General features: G+C 47.3%; 1 protein-coding gene and 1 long non-coding RNA gene across 3 annotated transcripts; both read left to right on the top strand.

Moving 5' to 3' along the window:
• The first annotated feature begins 2195 nt into the window (after window positions 1–2195).
• LOC121395212 lies at window positions 2196–2724 on the top strand. The gene is made up of 2 exons (XR_005962338.1): window positions 2196–2246; window positions 2584–2724. It is a non-coding gene; the product is annotated as an uncharacterized LOC121395212 (long non-coding RNA).
• A 2905-nt stretch (window positions 2725–5629) lies between these two features.
• LOC108695535 (zinc finger protein 436) lies at window positions 5630–18323 on the top strand. 2 transcript variants are annotated; one of them, XR_001932151.2, is made up of 6 exons: window positions 5630–5848; window positions 7024–7150; window positions 7801–7875; window positions 8594–8680; window positions 15326–16833; window positions 16926–18323. XR_001932151.2 is itself a non-coding variant. In XM_018224107.2 (5 exons), exons 1-5 carry the CDS (start codon window positions 5831–5833, stop codon window positions 16525–16527), a joined length of 1509 nt encoding a protein of 502 aa, XP_018079596.1. In that variant the 5' UTR covers window positions 5630–5830; the 3' UTR covers window positions 16528–18323. The 2 variants fall into 2 exon arrangements, 1 of the variants encoding a protein (XP_018079596.1); XM_018224107.2 differs by having other exon boundaries at window positions 15326–18323.
• Window positions 18324–23463: the final 5140 nt, after the last annotated feature.

Below are 23463 nucleotides of genomic sequence, written 5' to 3'. Positions count from 1 at the left end.
AAACGATAGAATAATGGATGAGAGAACTTCATGTGAAAGGGAGAGAAAATGAGTGAGAGAAGGCATTGTGGGAAGGAAGAGAATGTGAGTGAGAGAGACGTTGTGGGAAGATACGAAGAATGTCGATAGTGAATCAAAGTCATTTGGAAAGAGGAGAAGGCAATTGAATGAAGCAGCAAAGCCGTCCACTTGTGGGAAAGCGAGAGGAGAAGCAGTGAAGAGAGGGCATTTGGCAAAGGGAAGAGAATGTGATCGAGAGACGGCATTGTGGAGGAAGGACGGAGAAGAATGATGAATGACAGAGGTCATTGTGGGAAAGACTAGAAGAATGTGAGTAGAGAGCATTGGGGAAAGGAGAGAAGAATGAAGTGAGAGAAGTATTTGGAAAGGAGAGAAGAATGTGAGTGAGAGAAGTCATTTGGGAAAGGAGAAAAAATAGTGAACGAGAAGGTCATTGTGGAAAGGGATAGAAATGTGATGAGAGAAGTCATTGTGGAAAGGAGAGAAGAATGTATGAGAGAGGTCATGGAAAGGAGAAAGAATGTTAGTGAGAGAAGGTCATATTGGAAAGAGAGGGAGAATGTGAGTTGAGAGAGGGCCCCAGTTGGAAAGGATAAAGAATTGAGTGAGAGAGGGCATTGTGGAAACAGGATAGAGAATGTGAGTGAGAGAGGGCATTGTGGAAAAGCGAGAAAGAAGTGAGTTGAGAGAGGCATTTGGAAAGGGAAAGAATGGCTGAGTGAGAAAGGGATTGTGGAAAAGAGAGAAGAGATGAAAGAAGTCATTTGGGAAAGATGAAGAAGAAGTGATGAAGAACATTGGGAAAGGCGAGAAGAATGTGAGTGAAGAGTGCTTGTGAAGGGAAGAGGTGAGCAAGAGGGCATTGTGGAAATAGAGAAGAATTGTGAGTGAAGAGGCATTGTGGAAAGGTAAAGAATGTCGATGAAGAGCTGCCATTTGGAAAGAGAGAAGAATGAGAAAGATCATTGCTGGAAAGAGAGAAAATTTGAGTGAGAAGGGCATTGGGAAAGAAGAAGAAGTGATGAGAAGGGCATTGGAAAGGAAGAGAATTATGAGAGAAGCCCATTCTGTGGAAAGGAGGCAGAAGTAGTGAGAGAGGCATTGGGAAAGATGAGAAGAATGTGAGTGAAGAACGTCATTGTGAAAGGATAGAAGAATGGAGGATAGAGGGCATTGTGGGAAGGAATAGAAGGAATGTGATGAAGAAGGTCATGTGGGAAAGAGAGAGATTGTGCGTGAGAGAGCATTTGTGGAACAGGCAGAGACGATAATGTGATACACCCAAAGGCACTTTGAAAGATAGAAGAAATGTGAGTGATAGAGGCCATTGGAAAGATACACAATGTGATGAGAAGGCAATTGTGGGAAAAAGGAGAAAGAATGTGTGAGAGAAGGCAATGTGGGAAAGATAACGAAGAATGGTGAGTGAGAGAGGGGCATGTGGAAAGATAGAAGAATGGATGAAGAAGGCATGGTGGGAAAGGAGACAAAGAATGTCTGAGTTGAGAGAATATTGTGGAAAGGAGAGAAGAATCTGATGAGAAAGTCATGTGGAAACGAGAGAAAGGAATTGAGTGAGAGAGGAGCATTGTGGGAAAAGAGAAGAATCCGCTGAGTAGAGAGGCATGTGGCGAAAGGCATGAAGAAATGTGATAGGTGAGAGAGGGCATTGTGGAAAGCGAGAGAATGAATGTGAGTGAGAGAAGGTCATTGTGGGAAAGGGATAGAAGAATGTGAGTGAGAGAGGGCATTGTGGGAAAGGGATAGTAAGAATGTGAGTAGAGAAGGTCATTGGGAAAGGGATAGGAAGACTGTGCAGTGAGAGAAGGCATTGTGGGAAAGGATTAGAAGAATTGAGTGAGAGAGGGGCATTGTGAAAGGGATAGAAGAATGATGAGTGAGAAGAGAAGGGCATTGTGGAAAGGGATAGATAGAATGTGAGGGAGAGAAGGGCATTGTGGGAAGGAGAAGAATTGATGCAGAGAGGGGCATTGTGGAAGGCAGATGAAGAATGTGAGTGAGAGAGAGGCATTGGGGGAAGGATAGAGAATGTGAGCTGAGAGAAGTTCATTGTGGGAAGGAGAGAAGAATGTGAGTGATGAGAGGGCATTTGGAAGGATAGGAAGAATAGAAAGTGAGGAGAAGGTCCATTGGGAAAGGAGAGAAGATGTGCAGTGAGAGAGGGGCATTGTGGGAAAGGGAGAGAAGAATGTGAGTGAGAGAAGGTCATTGTGGGAAAGGGAGAGAAGAATGTGAGTGAGAGAAGGTCATTTGTGGAAAGGAAGAACCCAATGCTGAGTTGAGCAGAGGCCGGCAATCGTGGAGAAAGGGATAGGCAAGAATGTGAGTGAGAGACGCGGCATGTGGAAAGGACGAGAAGAATGCTGAGTGAGAGAAGGTCAATTGGGCGGAAAGGAGAGAAGAAGAATGTGAGTAAGAAGTCATTGTGGAAGGGATTAGTAAGAATTGAGTGAGAAGAGGTGGGCATTGTGGGAAAGGGATAGAAGAATGTGAATGAAGAAGGCCATTTTGGAAGGGAGAGAAGAATGTGAGTGAGAGAAGGTCATTGTGGGAAAGGGATAGAAGAATGTGAGTGAGAGAGGGGCATTGTGGGAAAGGGATAGAAGAATGTGAGTGAGAGAGGGGCATTGTGGGAAAGGGATAGAAGAATGTGAGTGAGAGAAGGGCATTGTGGGAAAGGGATAGGAAGAATTGATGAGAGAGGGCATGTGGGAAAGGATAAGAAGAATGTGACGTGAGAGAGGGCATTGTGGAAAGGGAGAGGAAGAATGTGAGTCAGAGAAAGGTTACAATGGGAAAGGATAGAAGAATGTGAGAGAGAGGGGCATGTGGGAAAGGGATAGAAGAATTGGATGAGAAGGGCATTGTGGGGAAAGGGATGAAGAATTGAGTGAGAAGAGAGCACTTTGTTGGTAAAGGATAGAAGAAAAGTGAGTGAGAAGGCATTGTGGAAGATAGCAGAATGTGAGTGAAGACGGCATATGCGGAAAGGGATAGAAGAAGGGTCGAAGAAATCATTGTGGCAAAGGGCTGAGAGGGCATCTGTGGGAAAGGTAGAAGAATGAGAGTACAAGGTATTGTGCGGACCGGAGACGAAATGTGAGGAGAGAAGAAGGCATTGTTGGAAGGAGAGGAAGAATTGAGTGAGGAGGCATTGTGGAAAGGAGAGAAGAATGTGGTGAGAGAAAGGTCAATGATTGGAAAGGGATAGAAGATTGAGTGAGAGAGGGGATTGTGGAAAGGATTAGAAAGAATTGAGTGAGAGAAGGGCATATGTGGGAAGGGAGGAGAAGAATGTGAGTGAGAGAAGGTCATTGTGGAGAGAGCAAGAATGTGAGTGAGGAGACAGGTCATTGTGGGAAAGGAGAGAGAAGAATGGAGTGAAAGAGAGGGCTATTGTGGAAAGGGAGAAGAAGCTGTGAGTGAAGAGGGCATTGTGGGAAAGGGAGTAGAAGAATTTAGTGAGAAGAGGCATGGGAAAGGTCGACGACACCAGACATCCACTGCGAGAACATTACCGAACGGTCATTGTGGGAAAGGATAGAAGAATGTAGTGAAGAGAAGGGCATTTGTGGAAAAGGGATAGTAAGAATGTGAGTTGAGAGAAGGGGCATTGTGGGGAAAGGATAGAAGAATAGTGAGTGAGAGAAGGGCCATTGTGGGAAAGGGATAGAGAATGTGAGGTGAGAGAGAGGCATTGTGGGGAAAGGATAGGAATGTGGTGAAGAGGGGCATTTGTGGGAAAGGAGAAGAAGAATGTGAGTGAGAGAGGGGCACTTGTGGGAAAGGGATAGAAACGAATTGAGTGAAAGAGGGCCAGTTGTGGGAAAGGGAGTAGTAGAAAATGTTGAGTGAGAAGGGCCATGTGGGAAAGGGATAGAAGAATGTGAGTGAGAGAGGGGCATTGTGGGAAAGGGATAGAAGAATGAGAGTGAGAGAAGGTCATTGTGGGAAAGGGAGAGAAGAATGTGAGTGAGAGAGGGGCATTGTGGGAAAGGGATAGAAGAATGTGAGTGAGAGAAGGTCATTGTGGGAAAGGGAGAGAAGAATGTGAGTGATGAGGGTGGCAAATTGGGGAAGGAAGAAGATGTGAGTGAGGAAAGTCATGTGGGAAAGGGGAGAAGAATGTTTGATGTGAGAGATGGGCATTTGGGAAAGGGCATAGAAGAATTGAGTGAGAGAGGCATGTGGGTAAAGGATAGAAGAATTGAGTGAGAGAGGCATTTGTTGGGAAAAGCGATAGAAATAAATGTGAGTGGAGAGGCATGCTGTCGGAAAGGATAGAAAGTAATGTAGTGAGAGTAAGGTCATTGGGAAAGGGTCAGAAGGAATGTGAAGGCAGAGAGTGGCATTGTGGGAAACGGATAGAAAGAATCGAGAGTAAGAAGGTCATTGTGTAGAAAGAAGAAGAAATGTGAATGTGAGAAGGGGCATGTGGGGAAAGGGAGATGAAAGAATGTGAGTGACGAGAGGTCATTGGGGGAAAGGAGAGAAGAATGTGAGTACAGAAGGTCATTGGAAAGGATGAGAATGTGGTGAAGAAAGCATTGTGAAAAGATAGAAGAATGTGAGGAGAGAGGAGCCATTGGGGAAAGGAGAGAAGAATGGAGTGAGAGAGGCATGTGATAAGGGATAGAAGATGAGAGTGAGAGAAGGTCATTGTGGGAAAAGAGAGAGCCAAGAATGAGAGTGAGGAACGGTCATTGTGGGAAAGCGAGAAGATCAGGTGAGAGAGTCGCTTGGGGAAAGGATGAGAAGAGTGAGTAGAGAAATCAGGGGAAAGGAAGAAAGAATGTGGGTAGAGAAAGTTCATTGTGGGAAAGGGAGAGAGAATTGATGAGGAGGGAATTGTGGAAAAGGATTAGAAGAATGGGAGTGAGAGAGGGCATGTGGAAAGCCGATAGAAAATTGAAGGAGAGGGGCATTGTGGGAAAGGAAGAGAAGAATCGACTGAGAAGTCAATGTGGAAAGGGAGAGAAGAATGTGAATAGAGAAGTCTGTGAAAGGGAGAGAGATTGGAGCTACCCCCCGGAGAGTCATTGTGGGAAAGGGAGAGAAGAATGTGGTGAAGGCATGTGGAAAGACAGAGCAAAAGTGAGTTGAGAGAGGGCATTGTCGGAAAGGAAAAGAATTGAGTGATGAGAAAGTCATGTGAAAGGAGAGAAGAATGTGAGTGAAGAGACATTGTGGGAAAGGGATAGTAAGAAGTGAGTGAGAGAAGGCATTGCTGGACAAGGGAAGAAGAATGTGAGTTCAAGAGACATTGTGGGAAGGATAGAAGAATGTGAGTGAGAAGGGCATTGTGGAAGGATTTTAGTCAAGAATGTGGTGGAAGAGAAGGCATTTGTGGGAAAGGAAAAGAGAAGATGTGAGTTGAGAGAAGGCATTGTGAAAGAAGGAAGAAGTTGAGTGAGAGGGCATTGATGCGAAAGCATAAAAGAATGTCGGTGAGAGAGGGCCTTGTGGGAAGACGAGAAGACTATCGTGAGTTGACGAGATGGGACATTGTGGGAAAGGGAGAGTTGGATGTAAGTGGGAGATAAGTGCAGAGCACAAGGCATTATGGGTAAGAGGGCGGCCTGTGACTGAGGGATGGGGAGCAGGGAATTATGGGTAAGGGAGGGTGAGCTCGGTGTTGCGCGCAGCTTCCGGTTTCCATGGCAGCCAGGGGTGGGGTTAGCTGGGCCTGTCAGTTCCTTGTTTCCGTCCCACTTTCCCACAATGCACGACGGTTAGTGCTATTCCGGGAACCTGCGAATGAGTGACCGGCGTACCGGGAACCGGAACCATGAATTCCGGACAGAAGGTCAGTTACTGTATGGCTCCTGTATCAACCCGCAGTGTGCCACTCCCTCATCTTCCCTTAACCCCGTCCCTGCCAGTCTCCCGTCTTCCCTTAACCCTGTAAGTGCCACTCCACTGCCTTCCCTTAACCCCGTCCCTGCCAGTCTCCCGTCTTTCCTTAACCCTGTAAGTGCCACTCCACTGCCTTCCCTTAACCCTGTCCCTGCCAGTCTCCCGTCTTTCCTTAACCCTGTAAGTGCCAGTCCCCAGACTTCCCTTAACCCTGTCCCTGCCAGTCTCCCGTCTTTCCTTAACCCTGTAAGTGCCAGTCCCCAGACTTCCCTTAACCCTGTCCCTGCCAGTCTCCCGTCTTCCCTTAACCCTGTAAGTGCCACTCTACTGCCTTCCCTTAACCCTGTCCCTGCCAGTCTCCCGTCTTCCCTTAACCCTGTAAGTGCCACTCCACTGCCTTCCCTTAACCCTGTCCCTGCCAGTCTCCCGTCTTTCCTTAACCCTGTAAGTGCCAGTCCCCAGACTTCCCTTAACCCTGTCCCTGCCAGTCTCCCGTCTTTCCTTAACCCTGTAAGTGCCAGTCCCCAGACTTCCCTTAACCCTGTCCCTGCCAGTCTCCCGTCTTCCCTTAACCCTGTAAGTGCCACTCTACTGCCTTCCCTTAACCCTGTCCCTGCCAGTCTCCCGTCTTTCCTTAACCCTGTAAGTGCCAGTCCCCAGACTTCCCTTAACCCTCTCCCTTCCAATTCCACACCTTCCCTTAACCCTGTCCCTGCCAGTCCCTCGCCTTCCCTTAACCCTGTCCCTTCCAATTCCACACCTTCCCTTGACCCTGTCACTGCCAGTCCCTCGCCTTCCCTTAACCCTGTCCCTTCCAATTCCACACCTTCCCTTGACCCTGTCACTGCCAGTCACCTGCCTTCCCTTAACCCCGACCCTGTCAGTCTCCCATCTTTCCTTAACCCTGTAAGTGGCAGTCCCCCCACCTTCTCTTAACCCTGTCCCTGCCAGTCCCCCGCCTTCCCTTAACCTTGTCCCTGCCAGTCCCCCACCTTTCCTTTACCCTGTCCCCTCTCTGCCAGTCATTCCCTGCATGCTGTTAACCCTCTTATGAGCAACCCTGCGTTTCCATGCAATTAACCGTGTAGCTGCTGTGCACACTGAGGTGCTTCCCGTTTGTTGCAGGAGCTGGTGAAGTTTGAGGACGTGGCCGTGTATTTCTCGGAGGATGAGTGGGAGTGTTTGGCCGAGGGGCAGAAGGAGCTGTACGAGGAGGTCATGATGCACAACTTTGAGCTCGTAACCTCTCTGGGTGAGAATCAGACAACTATAGCCCCCCAATATCTGTATCTCGGCACTGTGTCCCCTGTAACTCCCTACCCCCCAATATCTGTATCTCCTCACTGTGTCCCCTGTAACTCCCTACCCCCCAATATCTGTATCTCCTCACTGCCCATTCTCTCTGTGTCCCCTGTAACTCCCTGCTCCCCAATATGTGTATGTCGTCTCTGTGCCCCCCTGTAGTTGACACATTGGGTGTAAATGAGAGTGAATAGGAATGGGGCTAGCTATGCTGTATTATTTATACTGTACCAGCCCAGAGGTGCAGCAGAACAGTAATGATCCAGCCCTTCAATGTTGCCTCCAGTTGCCCCCCATCTTCTGATCTTGTTGGGCACCCTTTGTGTGCCAGTGCACATGCTCAGTGGGTTCTGGCTGCTGCTGGGGAGAGGCTTAGGGGTGGTTGGAAAGTGAATTTGATGCAACTGGGCTGACGATGAACCAATTGTGATGCAGCCTGCACTGATTTCTATGCTGCCATAAAATATAGATGAGTGGGGGCACATACCCTATGAGCTAAAGGGTGGGGGTGGCTTAAGGCTGGTATAGAACAGCCAGTAGATATGACAGAACATGTTTATATAACCAGTTGTATCTTTGTTGCCCCTTTGTGTGTGTCAGGGCTGCTGATACAGAGAGACAATTGGACTGATCTGGAGTCGGACTCTTTTGATGCCCCTGAGAAACAGAGTGCTGGTGAGATGGGGCAAGAGTGGGGGTGTTACCAGTGAAAATGTGGAAATGGCAACATGGCACAACAAGTACAGGGGGCACAGGGGAGACACTAGGACATAAGGGCTTAAATGCAACAGGGAAAAATGAGAGGGGGCATAGAAGACAGAGGCAGTTGTTTGGAGAGTGGTACATTAGGGGTTACATTTGAAAGGAAGAAGAGACTCTGACAATAATATGGGGGGGGGCACAGTACGTACAATTAAGCTGCCCATGTATTGGCTCCCCCCAACTTCATCCCTGACACATTACTGCCCATAAATCAGGCAAATATACATTGGCAGCTCTCAACATCACTGTCTGCAGACCATTACCCAGGCACCGGGAGATAAAGGGTTAAACATGGGGGAAAGGGACTGAGGGGTGAGTTACTCAGACACTGGCAGATAATGGGTTAAACATGGGGGGGAATAGGGGTCGAGGGGACAGAGGAAAGTTTGGGAGGGAGGGGGTCAGTTACTCAGACACTAGCAGATAATGGGTTAAACATGGAGGCAGAGGAAAGATTGGGAGTAAGAGGGGTAGTATATAAAGGGTTAAACATGGCAAAGAGACTGAGGGGCAGTGCAGGGGCACATACATTGGTATATAAAGGGTTAAACGTGGCAAAGAGACTGAGGGGCAGTGCAGGGGCACATACATTGGTATATAAAGGGTTAAACGTGGTTGTTGGTCTCTGCAGGGGGGCCGGAGCTGCACATTATAATAAAGGAGGAGGAAGAGGTGGACGTGAGCCTGTCACCTGATTCTGACGACTACAACTTCCTCGGTGAGACCCAACATCTTGCCATTGTGATTGGCTCCTGATCTAACTGCCACTAGTGTGTGTGTGTGTTACTGTAACTGCCATATTAGAGTGTGAGTTCTGTGAGCACAGGAGACTGATGTGAGTAAGCACACTGTGTGTAGTGTTTAGCTATGGGAGGATAATCTGTACAGAATTCCTTACCCTGTAACACCCCAAACACTGGCATATAGAACCTCAGCAAATGGCTCACGAACGCGTTAGGTTTTACAGCAGCAACCCCAATAAAACCTATTCCAGAAGTGCCGTCTGCCTGTTTTGAGTCATTGGATGTTGGCAGTGGGGACACTGTTTGACAGAACACCTGGTTAGGATACGCGGTGAGCAGTAGCGGTCCTTTCATTTTGTTCTCTATCATTCTTCCAGTAGAGTTGCACGTGGCCATCTTGCGGCTCCTCTGTAAGCTGACTGTGGGATCAGCAATTTGCATGTCATTTTGCGCCTGCGCAGCTGCTCCAACTCCCAGTCAGCTTACAGAGGAGCCGCAAGATGGACGCGTGCAACTCTACTGGAAGAATCTGCGCCGAGGGGTAAGTATGGAGTATGGGCATTTCCCCGGGGGGGGGGGGTAGTTAGCCTGGAGGGAGGAGGGAGACTACCTGGGGTGGGGTTTTTTCCCCACAGGTTGAATTCTCTTTTAAGAATAGGCTTTACACAGGCCTGTTTGAAAGGAGAATGGAAGGTTCCAGAAGCTAGAGAAGAATTGAAGGTGTGAGTAAGTGTTGGAGCGTAAGCTCTGCAACACAGTGTTTGAGCAGAGAAGAAGGCATAGGGTCAAGGGGGCAAGTTGTCAGTGGGGAAGGCAAGAGACACTTGGAGACTTCAGACATAATTATCAGAGGGATTAAAACATGCACAAGGGGCTTTGGAAGGAGGATCTGGTTTGTAGAGTAGTCTAGTAGAGGTAGGGATGGTAGAGTGGTCTAGTAGAGGTAGGGATGGTAGAGTGGTCTAGTAGAGGTAGGGATGGTAGAGTGGTCTAGTAGAGGTAGGGATGGTAGAGTGGTCTAGTAGAGGTAGGGATGGTAGAGTGGTCTAGTAGAGGTAGGGATGGTAGAGTGGTCTAGTAGAGGTAGGGATGGTAGAGTGGTCTAGTAGAGGTAGGGATGGTAGAGTGGTCTAGTAGAGGTAGGGATGGTAGAGTGGTCTAGTAGAGGTAGGGATGGTAGAGTGGTCTAGTAAGAGGTAGGGATGGTAGAGTGGTCTAGTAGAGGTAGGGATGGTAGAGTGGTCTAGTAGAGGTAGGGATGGTAGAGTGGTCTAGTAGAGGTAGGGATGGTAGAGTGGTCTAGTAGAGGTAGGGATGGTAGAGTGGTCTAGTAAGAGGTAGGGATGGTAGAGTGGTCTAGTAGAGGTAGGGATGGTAGAGTGGTCTAGTAGAGGTAGGGGATGGTAGAGTGGTCTAGTAGAGGTAGGATGGTAGAGTGGTCTAGTAGAGGTAGGGATGGTAGAGTGGTCTAGTAGAGGTAGGGATGGTAGAGTGGTTTAGTCTAGTAGAGGTAGGGATGGTAGAGTGGTCTAGTAGAGGTAGGGATGGTAGAGTGGTCTAGTAGAGGTAGGGATGGTAGAGTGGTCTAGTAGAGGTAGGGATGGTAGAGTGGTCTAGTAGAGGTAGGGATGGTAGAGTGGTCTAGAAAGAGGTAGGGATGGGTAGAGTGGTCTAGTAGAGGTAGGGATGGTAGAGTGGTCTAGTAGATGGTAGTGATGGTAGAGTGGTCTAGTAGAGGTAGGGATGGTAGAGTGGTCTAGTAGAGGTAGGGATGGTAGAGTGGTCTAGTAGAGGTAGGGATGGTAGAGTGGTCTAGTAGAGGTAGGGATGGTAGAGTGGTCTAGTAGAGGTAGGGATGGTAGAGTGGTCTAGAGAGGTAGGATGGTAGAGTGGTCTAGTAGAGGTAGGGATGGTAGAGTGGTCTAGTAGAGGTAGGGATGGTAGAGTGGTCTAGTAGAGGTAGGGATGGTAGAGTGGTCTAGTAGAGGTAGGGATGGTAGAGTGGTCTAGTAGAGGTAGGGATGGGTAGAGTGGTCTAGTAGAGGTAGGGATGGTAGAGTGGTCTAGTAGAGGTAGTGATGGTAGAGTGGTCTAGTAGAGGTAGGGATGGTAGAGTGGTCTAGTAGAGGTAGGGATGGTAGAGTGGTCTAGTAGAGGTAGGGATGGTAGAGTGGTCTAGTAGAGGTAGGGATGGTAGAGTGGTCTAGTAGAGGTAGGGATGGTAGAGTGGTCTAGTAGAGGTAGGGATGGTAGAGTGGTCTAGTAGAGGTAGGGATGGTAGAGTGGTTCTAGTAGAGGTAGGGATGGTAGAGTGGTCTAGTAGAGGTAGGGATGGTAGAGTGGTCTAGTAGAGGTAGGGATGGTAGAGTGGTCTAGAAGAGGTAGGGATGGTAGAGTGGTCTAGTAGAGGTAGGGATGGTAGAGTGGTCTAGTAGAGGTAGGGATGGTAGAGTGGTCTAGTAGAGGTAGGGATGGTAGAGTGGTCTAGTAGAGGTAGGGATGGTAGAGTGGTCTAGTAGAGGTAGGGATGGTAGAGTGGTCTAGTAGAGGTAGGGATGGTAGAGTGGTCTAGTAGAGGTAGGGATGGTAGAGTGGTCTAGTAGAGGTAGTGATGGTAGAGTGGTCTAGTAGAGGTAGGGATGGTAGAGTGGTCTAGTAGAGGTAGGGATGGTAGAGTGGTCTAGTAGAGGTAGGGATGGTAGAGTGGTCTAGTAGAGTAGGGATGGTAGAGTGGTCCTAGAAGAGGTAGGGATGGTAGAGTGGTCTAGTAGAGGTAGGGATGGTAGAGTGGTCTAGTAGAGGTAGGGATGGTAGAGTGGTGCTAGTAGAGGTAGGATGGAAGTGCTAGTAGAGGTAGGGATGGTAGAGTGTCTAGTAGAGGTAGGGATGTAGAGTGGTCTAGTAGGGGTAGGGATGTAGAGTGGTCTAGTAGAGGTAGGGATGGTAGAGTGGTCTAGTAGAGGTAGGGATGGTAGAGTGGTCTAGTAGAGGTAGGGATGGTAGAGTGGTCTAAAAGAGGTAGGGATGGTAGAGTGGTCTAGTTGAGGTAGGGATGGTAGAGTGGTCTAGTAGAGGTAGGGATGGTAGAGTGGTCTAGTAGAGGTAGTGATGGTAGAGTGGTCTAGTAGAGGTAGGGATGGTAGAGTGGTCTAGTAGAGGTAGGGATGGTAGTGTAGTCTAGTAGAGGTAGGGATGGTAGAGTGGTCTAGTAGAGGTAGGGATCTGATTGCAGATGGTCTACTTTGTCTTTAGAAGTCCTGAGGAGAGTGTGTCAGGTTGACTGATACTGTAGATGTGGGACCGAGAAAATTATTGAATAAAGAAAACAGGTGTCGTGAGTTGGATCATTTATAAGGGTACAAAGTCTACTTGTTTAAGGGATTTCTTCCACATACGCAGCAGATCTGGTATTTGGAATCTGGTTTGTGAATTCAGCCAGGGTCGTCGGTTTTGAGCACGTGTATGTTTAGCCTGTAAAGGGGCAATTGAGCCAATGGTTGAGGATGCTATGTGATATTATGGGATCTCTCTGTACAGATTATGAGCAAACTTAGGGACTGTTCCTGCTGAATTGTGCTTAGTACAGGGAAAACCTATGCTGCCATAGTTTTATGGGATCTCTCTGTACAGACTATGAGCAAACTTAGGGACTGTTCCTGCTGAATTGTGCTTAGTACAGGGAATACCTATGCTGCCATAGTTTTATGGGATCTCTCTGTACAGACTATGAGCAAACTTAGGGACTGTTCCTGCTGAATTGTGCTTAGTACAGGGAATACCTATGCTGCCATAGTTTTATGGGATCTCTCTGTACAGACTATGAGCAAACTTAAGGGGCTGTTCCTGCTGAATTGTGCTTAGTACAGGGAATACCTATGTACCATAGTTTTATGGGATCTCTCTGTACAGACTATGAGCAAACTTAGGGGACTGTTCCTGCTGAATTGTGCTTAGTACAGGGAATACCTATGCTGCCATAGTTTTATGGGATCTCTCTGTACAGACTATGATCAAACTTAAGGGGCTGTTCCTGCTGAATTGTGCTTAGTACAGGGAATACCTATGCTGCCAATCAGGGGTATGTATGAGAGCAAAGCCAGTGCTGAAGGCCACTTAGTAGTAACATAGTAAGTTAGGTTGAAGAAAGACACATGTCCATCAAGTTCAAGCTTTTAACTTTTTTTTAACCTGCCTAACTGTCAGTTGATCCAGAGGAAGGCAAAAAACCGATCTGAAGTCTCTCCAATTTGCCTCAGAGGGGGAAAAAATTCCTTCCTGACTCCAAAATGCAATGGGATCAGTCCCTGGATCAACTTGTACTATGAGCTATCTCCCATATCCCTGTATTCCCTCACTTGCTAAACACCATCCAACCCCTTCTTATACCTATCTAATGTATCAGCCTGTACCCCTGATTCACTTCCCAGCTCTCCCTGTAACACCCCTTTCCCTCCTCTAATCTCATTGGCTCCCTCCTGTCTGCTGGGAGGAGCTACTGGTGAATAAAGCATCCGACCCTTCCTTGTACCTATCTAATGTATCAGCCTGTACCCCTGATTCACTTCCCAGCTCTCCCTGTAACACCCCTTTCCCTCCTCTAATCTCATTGGCTCCCTCCTGTCTGCTGGGAGGAGCTACTGGTGAATAAAGCATCCGACCCTTCCTTGTACCTATCTAATGTATCAGCCTGTACCCCTGATTCACTTCCCAGCTCTCCCTGTAACACCCCTTTCCCTCCTCTAATCTCATTGGTTCCCTCCCGTCTGCTGGGAGGAGCTACTGGTGAATAAAGCATCCGACCCTTCCTTATACCTATCTAAAGTATCAGCCTGTACCACTGATTCACTTCCCAGCTCTCCCTGTAACACCCCTTTCCCCCGTCTAATCTCATTGGCTCTCTCCTGTCTGCTGGGAGGAGCTACTGGTGAATAAAGAGGTCTTACTTACCTCATCATAAACAGCAATCACATTAGTCTGACATGACCTATCCTTCATAAAGCCATGCTGATTGTTGCTCATAGTGTCATTCACTAGGACAACATTTTGAATGTGATCCCTTAACAAGCCTTCAAATAATTTGCCCACCACAGATGTCAAGATTACTGTTCTATAATTGCCAGGCTGAGATCGTAATCCCTTTTTAAATATTGGAATAACATCAGCTTTTCTCCAATCCATAGGCACCATACCAGATGAAAGTGAATCTGAGAAAATCAGAAATAGGGGCTGGTCTAAAACTGAACTAAACTCTCTTAGAACCCGGGGGTGAATGCCATCAGGCCCTGGAGCCTTGTTTACATTAATTTTTATTAAAGCTTTATGAATCATATCCTGAGTCAGCCACTGACTAGATTGAGCTGAGCCATTAGTGCAGTTATAAAGTGAGCCTGGGAACTCACACCCCTCTATTGTATACACTGAAGAAAAGAACTGATTTAACACATTTGCCTTTTCTGTATCTGTTACAACCAGACTGGTACCATTATTTAATGGAGCAACACTCTCAACCTGCATCTTTTTACTATTAATAGATTTAAAAAAACTTTTTAGGGTTCGTTTTCACCTCCATCGCAATTAACTCTTCATTTCTTTTCTTAGCCTTCCGGATTGCTGATTTACAACATTTATTACAGTGTTTATATTCATTAAATGCAGCTTCTGTCCCTACAGATTTGTAGTTTTTAAATGCCTTTCTCTTCTTTCCCATTAACTTCTTTACTTCTGTATTAAGCCACACAGGATGATTCTTAGAGCTTCTACGTTTAGTCCTTAAGGGAATAAATTGAGAACAGTAATGATTTAATATCAGTTTAAAGGACAACCATTTCTGTTCTGTGTTTTTAGCTGAAAACTTAATGCCCCAATCAATACTCTGTAGGGCAGCCCTCAAGGCACTGAAATTAGCTTTGGTAAAATTCCTGGTTTTTGTTGCCCCAGTATATATTAGTTTTTTGCACCAGACATTAAATGATATAACATTATGGTCACTATTACCCAGGGGTTCAATGACTTGCACATTTGCTATAAGTTCTGGCTCATTAGAGATCACTAGATCCACAATAGCATTTTTTCTGGTTGGCTCCTCAACAACCTGTGCCATAAAATTGTCATGTAACAGTTTATAAACTTTTTCCCATTAACTGATCTGGCAGTACTGTTGCTCCAGTCAATATCTGGCTAATTAAAATCCCCCATTATCATTACTTTACCCAAACTAGCAGCCTTTTCTATTTGCATCAGGAGCTTCGCCTCCTCCTCACTTCTAATTCAGACATGTTTCAGCCAATCACATCATATTTTCCCTCCAGCACCAGCAGCTCCAGTTCTCCCATTTTACCAGTCAGACTCGTTGCATTTGTAAACATACATTTAATACTGGTCCCATATTGAACAAATGTTACATAGTTACATAGTTATATAGTTAAATTGGGTTGAAAAAAGACAAAGTCCATCAAGTTCAACCCCTCCAAATGAAAACCCAGCATCCATACACACAACCCTCCCTACTTTTAATTAAAATTCTATATACCCATACCTATATTAACAATAGAGTTTAGTATCACAATAGCCTTTAATATTATGTCTGTAATGTCTCATCTGTATCTCCTTCCTGCCCCCAGGGTCACATTTCGGGGTCTCCTCGGGGTATGTGCCGGCCTCAATAAACCCTGATTCCAGCGCAGCGTCTCAGAGACGGTTCTTCCCGGGCCTCTCCTCGCAGGGGGCACAGTCTCAGGACAGACGGGCATCTGTAGATCGGCCATTCTCCTGCCCCGACTGTCATCGCAGTTTCATCCGCAAGTCTCACCTGAGCAGTCACCAGCGCACACACCGGGGGGAGAGGCCGTACCCCTGTGAGGTTTGTGGCAAGCGCTTCCATTACCGGCACCATCTGGTGGGGCACCAGCGCATCCACACGGGGGAGAAGCTGTTTTCATGCGAGCACTGCGGCATCCAGTTCAACCACAAGGGCAACTACCAGACGCACCAGCGCTTGCACACGGGGGAGCGCCCCTTCTCCTGCGACCTGTGCGGCAAGAGCTTTAACCGTAAGGCGGATCTGATCACGCACTGCCGGGTGCACACGGGGGAACGACCCTTCGCTTGCGGCGACTGTGACAGGAGCTTCAGCCGCAAACAGCACCTGGTCACTCACCGCCGCCGCCACACCGGAGAGACGCCCTTCCCATGTGACCAGTGTGAGCAGAGATTTGCCCAGCGCAAGGCCCTACTGCGCCACCAGGAATCGGCTCACTCGGCCGAGCGCCCCCACAGCTGCGCCCAATGTGGGAAAGGATTCGCCTGCCTCTCGCACCTCCTCACACACCAGCGAGCGCATCAGAATGGCGGGAGCAGCTGTGGGGCGGGCGGGAAGCCCTTCTCCTGTGACCAATGCCGCAAAAGCTTTGTAGCCAAGCCTCACCTGCAGGCGCATCAGAGGAGCCACTCACGGGGGTCAGGGGAGCGCCCCTACACCTGCACAGACTGCGGCAAAGGCTTCAACAGCCGCCAGTACCTGAGCCGCCACCAGAAGATCCACACGGGGGAGCGGCCGTTCCGCTGTAATGTGTGCGGGGACAGCTTCATCCAGAAACCCAACCTGGAGCGCCACAAGGGCATTCACAGCGGCCAGCGGCCATTCCCATGCTTGGTCTGCGGCGGCACTTTCTATAAGAAGCACAACCTGGTCAGGCACCAGCGCATTCACACCGGCGAGCGGCTGCATTTCAGCTGCAAAGTCTCCCAGCCGCCACTCACACAGACTCCGCCCCTTCCTGAACAGGAGCCGCAGGCGGGGAGTCCCTGTAACAACCTCTGCTGAATCACTGGCACCACCGGGCAGGTTTAGACTTACCCAGTAGAACGACTGTACCAAATGGCAAAGTGCCACTGTAATAATGGTGCCAGGGACACTGCCTCACCCCCGCATGGAAAATGTGGAAGTGGCACATAGAGTGCAGGATTTGCTGGCTGAACAAGAGAGCCCCCCATTCAGTGAGACAGAGTGGGTTAGATCCATCGCACATGGAGCAGAGTGAGGTGCAACTGGGTTAGATTCATCCCACACACATGGGGCAGAGTGAGGTGCAACTGGGGGTTAGATCCATCACATATGAAGCAAAGTGAGGTGCAACTGGGGGTTAGATCCATCCCACACACATGGGGCAGAGTGAGGTGCAACTGGGTTAGATCCATCCCAAACACATGGGGCAGGTTGAGGTGCAACTGGGGGTTAGATCCATCACATATGAAGCAGAGTGAGGTGCAACTGGTGGTTAGATCCATCCCACACACATGGGGCAGAGTGAGGTACAACTGGGTTAGATCCATCCCACACACATGGGGCAGAGTGAGGTACAACTGGGTTAGATCCATCCCAGACATGGGGCAGAGTGAGGTGCAACTGGGGGTTGGATCCATCCCACACACATGGGGCAGAGTGAGGTGCAAATGGGGGTTAGATCCATCCCACACATGGGGCAGAGTGAGGTGCAACTGGGGGTTAGATCCATCCCACACATGGGGCAGAGTGAGGTGCAACTGGGGGTTAGATGCATCCCAAACACATGGGGCAGAGTGAGGTGCAACTGGGTTAGATCCATCCCAAACACATGGGGCAGATTGAGGTGCAACTGGGGGTTAGATCCATCACATATGAAGCAGAGTGAGGTACAACTGGGGGTTAGATCCATCCCACACACATGGGGCAGAGTGAGGTGCAACTGGGGGTTAGATCCATCCCACACACATGGGGCAGAGTGAGGTGCAACTGGGGGTTAGATCCATCCCACACACATGGGGCAGAGTGAGGTACAACTGGGTTAGATCCATCCCAGACATGGGGCAGAGTGAGGTGCAACTGGGGGTTAGATCCATCCCACACACATGGGGCAGAGTTAGGTGCAACTGGGGGTTAGATCCATCCCACACATGGGGCAGAGTGAGGTGCAACTGGGGGTTAGATCCATCCAAAACACATGGGGCAGAGTGAGGTGCAACTGGGGGTTAGATCCATCCCAAACACATGGGACAGAGTGAGGTGCAACTGGGGGTTAGATCCATCAGACACATGCAGCCGGGGGTTATGTATTATCCTATAGGGAGGGTCCACTCTGTCACATATTATGTGTTTCCCATATTGCTGCCTGATTGCAGTGTAAGTGGCCCCTTGGGGCCCATTAATTAGGAAAGACAAGTAGAGATTGTGGGGCCCCAGATACACACTATGGGGCTGCATGAAGGTGTGTAAAGCAGCTCTATGTACAGGAGCGTCTGATTGGTCAGCAGCATGTGACACGTGGGGGTCCCACTAATATGGAAACCAGATCATTTCCTGTATTCATTAACCCTTTGATGCCCAGGGCGGTATAACATGACAGTGTAACCGCAGGCTATTGCCCCCTGGCTCCTGTAGAACTCTAACTCCCAATAGAGGGGCACATGTTGAATGGTCCCTAGCACTCTATGTTGTTGCACTTGAACCAGTGAGATGGAGATCTGCCATTATATGTCTCAGCACTGGGAGTGAGCCGATGCTGGGGCTCTGTGGGATGACAAGTGTAAGTTAAAGGGGAACTTGTGTGTTCTACGTGAGACAATAAATGGGCCTTGCTTGGATCTGCTTACTGCCTCTTCTTGCACCACCCGGGGTAATTGCTTAGTAATGTTACCCACATGCTTCTGTCATTTCTAGCAATCAACCCCTTATTGCACCTCCCACTGTCTCTCCTTGGTGGGCGTGTCCTAGGAATCACAGTAACATGTGGGTAGCCAATCACAGCTCTGCTTTCACACGGCTATAGGAAGATACTGCAGCTTGTTCCCTGGGAGTAACTGCTGGAGTATTAAGTCTTATTCATCAAAGCCTTTCCCCATAACTGATCCCTTCCAGTCCCTTTATCAGCTTAAGGTGGGCATACTGTACACGGGTCGATAAAAGCTGGAGACAGACCAAGTCGGCAGTTTATTGGCCCGTGTATGGGGGCCCCCGATGGGCTTCCCCAATGGAGATCTGGCCGAAAGTCGGCCAGATCTCGATCGGATGGGATTAAAAATTCCGTCGGATCGCGGCCGCATCTGTTCGTTGATGCGGTCCCGCGATCCGACCGCCCGTTTGCGAATACTAGGATCCGATCGTTGGGCCCTAGGGCCCACGATCGGATCTGCCCGATATTGAGGTGGGCATATCGGAGGGAGATCCGCTCGTTTGGCGACATCACCAAAAGAGCGGATCTATCCATGTATGGCCACCTTTAGTCGCTCTTCTCTGTATTTTCTCTTTCATTACTGTCCCCCCTTATATATTTATATATAGTGATCATATCTCCCTTATATATTTATATATATAGTGATCATTATCCCCCTATATATATTATAATTAGTGCATCATTATCCCACTTACACATAATTTATAGTATAGCTGATAATCCCCCTTATCAATATTCCATACACATATATGTGACATACCTCCGCCTACTACATTCTATATAAGTGTCCATATCCCCTTACTATACTTTATACTATATGATCCATATATCCCGCTTATATACTTTAATCAAATCATCATGACACCACTATCACCTTATGTATAATTATATATCACGTGCATCATATCTCCTATTACTCATACTTCTAATATCTATAGAATCCCAACTCTCCCCTATATAATTGCACTTTATATAGTGATCCATCATCCCCTATCATCGCTATATTACCATTATATCATGTGATCATATCCCCTTCTATATAAATTCCATATATCAGTGATTCATCATCCCCTTATATACTTTCTAATAGTGACTATAGTCGATCAATATCCCACCTCTAATACTACCTTCAACTATATAGTGTAATTCACCTCCCCTACTATTAATCCGATATTTACGTATACTAGGAATTCCACTATCACTCACCTCACTAACTATTATATATAGTCGATCATAATCCTCCCTGTATATATTATCATATCCAAGATAGATGCACTATCCCCTTATACATATAATTTATCTATATAGTGATCAATAATCCCCTTTATATTACTTTATATATAGTGTATCATATCCCCTTACATATCATTCATATATACCGTGATCAATACTACACCCTGGTAGAATAATAACTTTATATATAAGCCCGACGTATCCTACCTCTTACTCATATTTCACACTATAGTGCAATCCACATCCTTAGCCGGCAAGACAAGGCAGAAGCGTCAACAAACCCGCCACCACTTTAATCTCCAACCACAATGAGCCGAACTCTTTCACGCAGCGGAGCCATCCATGTGTCAGCTATCAATCATTCACATCGCAAATCGCTCACGCTGTTATTCACAAATCTCCTCGCCTCGGAGTCGCACTCTGCCCCGGCACCCTCTATCCATCAACCGCTTAAAAAGTATATCCAATGTCGCGTAACAAACTGTGGAGATAATCACTCACCCGCTACCTGTTCCGACTCGTCACCGAGTTGCGCGCCACCGCGAACCCGTCAGCAATAGGGGGAGACTATCCAAAGTAACAGGATCAGAACACTGACTTGAGCACGCACTCCCACCAGACCTCCAGGTAGCGGTAAAAAACGATATTCTTGTATGCACAAAAACATATAACGGATACTATGTCTGTATGCCAACAAAGAATAAGTTTTTACCGCTTATCCTGCTCGCAGTCTGTGCGAAGTTCGTCGCCAAGCAGTTAGGTCCCTTGCTATATCACCGATGCATATCCAACCCTAAGATAATACATCATTTACTTCATATACAGTGATCATAATCCCCTCCTTTATATATTCTATCTATATAGTGAAACAATATCCCTTCAATATGATATAATCACTACGTGATTCATAGTCCCCCCTATCACACTTCTACTACTATAGTTGATCAACTCCCCTTTAATACTATTTGCTACATATGCGATTCATATCCCTTATATACAATATATTATATTAGTAGAGTGATCTTATCCCTCCATCAGTATATTTCTAATATAGTGATCATATCCCCCTACTATACTATTCCTAAATACCATATCTAAGATATGCATTGCTAACACCCTATATCATTTACACCATATAGCTAATCATACACTTCCCCTCCTCTATACCATATTATATCACATAGGATACATACCCTTATCACTATTCTCATATATAATGTCGATTCTTCATTCCCACTGCTTATCACTATTTCTACTAATAACCCGTGATCGTATACCCCTTATCATATTTTACAATATACTTTCAGCTCAATGTATCCCCCTTATATATATCATATATAGTACCTCATCATCCCCCGCTTACACTATCTTCATACCTATAAGATCGTATCATATCCCCCTTCATAGTCATTCACTATAATGTGATCTAAAATCCCTTCCATATATTGATTACTATATAGTATCTTATCCCCAACTAGTATTTATGATAATATGTGATATACTCTTCCCTTCATACTATTCCTAATACACATATCAATGATCATATCCCCTCTATATATTACATCTTAGTGATAAATATTCCCTCAATAATTGCATACTTATAAGTGGATTCCATATTCCCTCCTATATCACTTAGACAATTACGCCATCCTTCCCTGCATCTGGCAGCAAGTGTTCAGTTCGTAAGCCATATGTGACTGATTTTTGTTCGATAGGCCTGCTGTGGCTTGTATGCCATAGGACTATAAATCGACAATCCCCAGCTGCTCCCGTTGGCTCATGAGCCACAAGAACAAATATAAAAATGCCCATCGCGAGCCGAAGGAGGAGAATAGACATCCTGTCATCGCCCAAATATCTGCAAACCGCCCCATCAACACACCCACAACCACACCCCACCACCCCTCCTCGCTGACCACAGATCTACAGCGCAAGACCTTGCGAAAAAACGCCTTAACAGCACCCCAGCAAACACAGGTCTCACCTCCACTAGAGTCACATCCTGCCACACATCCACGCCACCCACCACTAAGCGGACACACTGCATGTAGGACACGACTGCCAACGAACCATCAGACACACCCCGCGCTCACCCCCTGCAACCTCCTGATCAGCGCCGACCTCCAACGAAAACTGAGCACACAACAGCTTTCCAAATTAACCTCTACAAGCTGCCCCTAACCCCTGCCCAGACAGTAAGAGGATGCCAAGCAGATAAATTAGAAGCAACTGCTGGTGGTGGGGGGGGCAATAAGAAATGAATGGAACAGATGAAAGAATATGTAGAAGACAATAGCGTAGAGGAGAAATAGAAGCCCACAGCAGGCAATGTAATACGGGAGCACAAGTGGGGGGGGGGAGAAGACCATGTTGAACAGGAGGACAGTGGGGGGGGGGGGAAGACCATTGTCATGAAAACGTGTGACGTATGAGCAACTAGCACACACATAGGGAAATACCACACTTGTAAGAAGGGTTTACACAGGAGTTTATTTCAGATATAAAACAAGCGGTAGATCAGGAACATGGAATTATCATGCGAAATCACATGTCAGAAATAAAGAGCTTCCCTTGAAGCAATCCACACACTCTCCAGGCAAATACAAAGTCAAGGAGTTCAAAGGGGTAAGGAGCAAAGTGCCTTTGGGTAAATCCACAGAATAACCATACCTCAAGGGGATCCAGGAATAAACAATCCTCTGGGAGGTAGGGAAATCCAAACTGTTGGAGGGAGTCTTCCTGCCTCAGCTAGGATCAATTCCAAGGAACTGCCCTGCCACAGCCAGGTTACACCCCAGAGGAACAAAACCTACTCTCCACCCCTCCCCTCTGGTATTTTTCCCCACCCCCTAGGGTTGATTGGCTGGGAGGCCGGCTTTGCTTCTGGTTAACCCCACCCAAGCAGGTCTGATTGGCAGGGGCCCTACTGCATCATTAGGGGAGGGGGAAATACCTTGGAGGGCTTTGTCCAGCTCTTCTGGAGGGCAATCCTGGGAGCTCCTTTGTTTAAACCTTTTTGGCGGGAAAGTAGAGCAAAGAAGATACACTATCTTGGATTAGATGTGTACTAGTCAATTAGCTATGGATAAAATGGGGCCAGTAGAAGGGGGTTTTGGTCACACTCAGGATTTGTCACAACCATGTTGAACAGGACAGTGGGGGGGAGACCATGTTGAAGAGGACGACGAGGGGGGGAGAAGATCATGTTGAAGAGGAGGACAGTGGGGGGGGGGGAGAAGACCATTTTGAACAGGACAGTGGGGGGGAGACCATGTTGAATAAAACAACAGCAGGGGGAGAAGACCATTTGGAAGACGAGAGCAGAATAGGGGAATAAATGGTGAATAAGATATGAATAGCATAGGGGGAAGAAGTCCATGTAGAAGAAGGTGATGGTGTAGGCAGATCAAGCATGTAGAAGAAGACAGCAGATGGGGCTTCAAAACAGAATAATTGCTCAGCACAGAGCTGATTGGAGGCATGCCATGAATTAAAAGTCTTATGTGGGGGGCGGAGGAGCAACAGAGTGGACAAGGGGAGACAGTTGGGTCAGGAAAAAAATTGCTCTTTCACTTGTTTAACTCCACCACAACTATGATAGCTAAATACTGGAAGCCAGGGGGCCCCATACAGCTAGAACAAATCATTGCATCTGATTGACATCAGAGCAGCAACTGAGCCTGGAAAACACTCATGGCGGCCCGCTAATCTGCAACAAAGAAAACATCAAAGTCCTCTGAAGAAATACTGGAGACCATGGAACTGAATTACATCAAAGGAGCCAAACCACAGAACTAGAGGATACAACCTTAATGAAA

This window comes from Xenopus laevis, chromosome 6S (genome assembly GCF_017654675.1).
Source record: "Xenopus laevis strain J_2021 chromosome 6S, Xenopus_laevis_v10.1, whole genome shotgun sequence".
NCBI classification, from domain to species: Eukaryota; Metazoa; Chordata; class Amphibia; order Anura; family Pipidae; genus Xenopus; species Xenopus laevis.
Note: the sequence above shows the minus strand (reverse complement) of the source record. Positions and strands in the feature narration are given on the sequence as shown.